We start from the raw sequence: 4428 nt of genomic DNA on the forward strand, positions 1-4428 counted from the left end.
AGAAAAATAAATAAAAAAAATATATAAAAATAAAAAAAGAAATTTTTAAAGCTCTATATAATTGTATCTAAATATAAACTATTCTAAAAATATTTTAAGTAAAAAAAGAATGTAACATTTTTTTTTTTTGCATATCTAAATAATTTTTTATATTATTCTCTTTTAATTTAGATAAAAAAATTAAATAAAAAAACGAAAAGGAATTTTTTTTTTGTAAGTATAAAAGATTAACTAAAAATTTATTATTTTTTGATTATTTAAACAATATATCTATTATGAAAAATATAATTAAAAATATATAATAAATAAGAGGTTATAGTATATAATTAATAATTTTAGGATTTAGGATGTGGGATTTAGAATTTTAAATTTAAAATTTTTATGTTGTCGTTATTGATTTAGCTTTTAATAGACATTTCTGCGTTAAAATTTAAAAAAAAATTTTAAAACTAAATTTTTTTTCAAAAATCATATTGTTTTAAACTATTTGTTAATTTCTAATTTATATTTCCATATTTTTTGTTTTTAACTTATATTATCCTTACTGAAAAAAAAGGGAAATATTTTAAAATTCATTAAAAAAAATATTAGAAATAATTTCTCAATAATTTTTTTTACATTATTAAAGATACCAAAAATGGATCTTAATCTAAGTGATATTATTTGTATTGATTCTTGTGAGACACTAAATGAGGGAGATTCAACTGCAAGTTGCACTCATAGGGAAATTAAAGATGAAACTGTTTCAACACCAGAAAATCCACTACATGATGATTTGAATTCACGTGATGCCATTCTAAATCAATCTGAAGATATCAATTTGGATTCAGTTACATCTAAAAATCTTCTTCATAAAATGTCGTTAAGTATTTTTCAGTTAGTTATCATTTTTATTTTTTTCCTTCGTTTTAAGGTAAAATAAAGTTTATAATTATAAACTTTATATATATTATAAAAACAAAATTTTAAATCATTTGTAATAATTTACAGAAAATTTACTCTCGTAAATTGAAAGCTAAAAATGAAATGAATGTTAGGTTGCAGAAGATATTGGATAATAGCAATAAAATGGTGAAAGATGATTTGGAAAAGGAAATGCAAGAAGAAAAAAGAAAAATGGAAGATGGTCAAAAGGAACTGCTAAAAAAAAAAAAAGAAATGGAATATTGGGGAAAGGAAGTTCTAAGACATAGGGAAGAGTGGGAAAGAACGCTAAAAGAAAAGCAAGTGTGTGATAAGAGTATGCAAAAAGAATTAGAAGAGCGGGCAAAGCGAATTACAGAAGAACGCGAAAAATGGAAAAAGAGAATACTAATAGATAAAATGGAGTTGGAAAAGAAAATGCGAAAAAATAAGGAAGAGGGGGAAGAGAGAATGCTAAAAGTAATTGAAAAGTTTGAAAAGGAAATGCTAAAATAAAAGAAGAGTGGGAAAAGAAAATGATAAAAGGAAGAGTTGGAAAAGAGCATAATGGAAAAAAATGAAAAGTGGAAAAGAGAAGAAAATATGAAAGATAATGAAGAAGAAAGTAAGTTGAATTCAAAGTGGAAAAAAGAACTGAAGCTTGTTAAATTAAATTTTATATATTTTAACATTTTTATTTTATTTAGCTTTTTATTCTCTACTTGTTTTATTTAATATTAAATAAATATTGTAGATAACATCTTTTAATATTTATATATTTCTGCTTCTATTAAAGATGAGGAATAACATAACCCCAAATGATATATTCCTTAGTTTTCTTTCTAAAATTTGTCATGTATTTTAAATGTATGTGTTTTATGTATTATAAATTAATCTTATGTATAGATAAAATGAAAGATTTACTTGTAGATAATTTTCAAAATATTGCTTTTTGTTAACCTAATTCAAAGATGTCTCTATTATAATTTAAATGAAACTTTATTTCATTCTTATCAATTTTTATATCAGAAAGATAATTTATTATCCATTTGCATATTCTATAATTTACGTATCTGTTAAATATATAAAAAATATAATATTTTATTATGCAAATACCATAAAATCTATTCAATTAACCAAAAAAAAAAAAAAATAAAGAAAATAATATAGTCTTTCAAAAAAGAGGATATATAATATATATATTAGTTAAAAAAAAAAAAAAAAAAAAAAAAAAGATTAAAAGAAATCATATAGTTTAATATTTGTATTTTATTAAGGAATAAAAATACCTAAAATTATTGCACACTTGTTATAAAAATATCCAAAGAATATCAAAATTTTTTTATGTATATATTTTTTTATTTTTAAAATTAACCAGTAGCTTATTAAACATCTAATATAATCACTTGAAAAGTAAGAAATGTACAATAAGAAGGAAAAAATATGTAAAAAAAAAAAAATAAATAAATAAATAATTAAATAATTTAACAACAATTTTATGTCTAATTTTTATTTATTTAAACCTTTTCATCTTAATTACATTTTTTCAATATTCAAATTATATCTCCATATTATCTGGTTCTTTAATTTTAAAATAATTTAATTGATTGTTCATTTTATTCAAGTAATAATATAATTTTTATTAAATTTTATGTGATATGTGTTTCCATAATTTATATTTTATTTTATTATAAAAGCGAAAAAGAATATCAAAGATTATTTAAAAATAAAAAATAATGATATATATATATATATATATATATATATATATATATATATATATATATATATATATATATATATATATATATAATAGACCTAAACTAATTGATCAAATGTGATTTTTTTTTTTAAAATAGAAAAACAAAAACAAATTTTTTAATTAAATAAATTATTCATTTTAAAAGTATAATGAAAGTTTATATATACATATATTTTTTTTTTTTTTTTTTTTTTTTTTTTTTAAAAGTGTAAATCAGTTGAAATGCACAAAGAAGTTTTAGAAGAGGCAAGACCAGGTGATAATATTGGTTTTAATGTTAAAAACGTATCTGTCAAAGAAATTAAAAGAGGATATGTAGCTTCAGATACAAAGAATGAACCAGCTAAAGGATGTGCAAAATTTACAGCACAAGTTATTATTTTGAATCATCCAGGTGAAATTAAAAATGGGTATACGCCAGTCTTAGATTGTCATACATCGCACATCTCATGTAAATTCGTAAATATTGATTCTAAAATAGATAAACGTTCAGGTAAAGTAGTTGAAGAAAACCCAAAAGCAATTAAGTCTGGAGACTCAGCTTTAGTTAGTTTAGAACCAAAAAAACCTATGGTTGTTGAAACATTTACAGAATATCCACCATTAGGTAGATTTGCTATTCGTGATATGAGACAAACTATTGCCGTAGGTATTATTAAATCAGTTGAAAAGAAAGAGCCAGGAGCTGTATCTTCAAATAAACCTGCTAAAACTGGAGCAAAAAAATAAAGTTTTTATCCTTTTATATTTCAATTTTTTAACATAAGAGCTAAGAAAATTTTCTTTCTTTTTTTTTCTTTTTTTTTTGTTTATAAATAATGTAAACATACACATTTAATAAAAAAAAATATATCCTTTTGTTCTTATGAGAAAAAGTTTTATTAATGTATATATTGAATTAATCATTAAAAGTCTAATAAAACAAAAAAAAAAAAAGGAAGGCTTGAAAATTAAATTTAAAAATATGAACTGTTGAGAAATTTTTTCATTAACTTTATTATATTTTTAATTTTAGCTAGTAAAAAAAATTTTTAAAAAAAATAAATTTTATATTTTTTCATTTCGCATCAAAAAAGAGATGCATTAAAAAAAAAAAAAATACTTAAATTTTAGCTTATTTTATATTGTGTGTAAATAAATTTCATATTTCTTAATGATCTGAAAAGTGCGTTTTCACAAAAAAAAAAAAAAAAAAAAAAAAAAAAAACAGTATAAAAGAAATAAAAGAATGTAAGAGTATTTTTCACTACTTTTATTTTATTCGCTTATATATTTTTTTTTTTTTTTTTTTTTTTTTTTTTTTTTTTTTAAAATGTAGTATGTATTAACTTTTGCATAGAGTTTATCTTTTCTAAAATACAATAATAAAAAAATAAAATTTTAATTCCTTTTTTTTTATAAATGAATTATTCTTTTTTTACATGAACTATTACTCAAATAAATTATATTTGCATATAGACATACATATACATGCACATATATGCTCATTTAAGAATTGCAAAAATAAATTAGATGCTAATGACAGTATTTTTAAATAACTTATAATTCTTGTTATAAAAAAGATCATAGAAAAATAAAAAATTATATATATTATTTTATTTTAATTCAAAGTCTATTTATATAAAATTTAAAAAAGTTTAAAAAAATTCAGAATTTTATTTTTTTGACAAAAAAAAAAAAAAAAAAAAAAAAAAAGAAATCGTGTTAAGGATTTTTTCTGTATTTTCTTAAATTTTTTATATAATTATATGAGTATGAATATA

The 4428-nt window shown here is 19.3% G+C and overlaps 2 protein-coding genes across 2 annotated transcripts; both read left to right on the top strand.

The window, feature by feature from the left end:
* Nucleotides 1–637: 637 nt before the first annotated feature.
* Nucleotides 638–1419, top strand: PGAL8A_00264900 (fam-i protein; the record flags this gene model as incomplete). Its single annotated transcript, XM_028671398.1, has 2 exons — nucleotides 638–913; nucleotides 991–1419. 2 exons carry the CDS (start codon nucleotides 638–640, stop codon nucleotides 1417–1419), a joined length of 705 nt encoding a protein of 234 aa, XP_028528055.1.
* Nucleotides 1420–2887: 1468 nt separating this feature from the next.
* Nucleotides 2888–3394, top strand: PGAL8A_00265000 (elongation factor 1-alpha, putative; the record flags this gene model as incomplete). The annotated part of the gene is made up of 1 exon (XM_028671400.1): nucleotides 2888–3394. One exon carries the CDS (start codon nucleotides 2888–2890, stop codon nucleotides 3392–3394), a length of 507 nt encoding a protein of 168 aa, XP_028528056.1.
* Between the last annotated feature and the right edge of the window lie 1034 nt (nucleotides 3395–4428).

This window comes from Plasmodium gallinaceum (genome assembly GCF_900005855.1).
Source record: "Plasmodium gallinaceum strain 8A genome assembly, contig: PGAL8A_v1_76, whole genome shotgun sequence".
Taxonomy (NCBI): Eukaryota; Apicomplexa; class Aconoidasida; order Haemosporida; family Plasmodiidae; genus Plasmodium; species Plasmodium gallinaceum.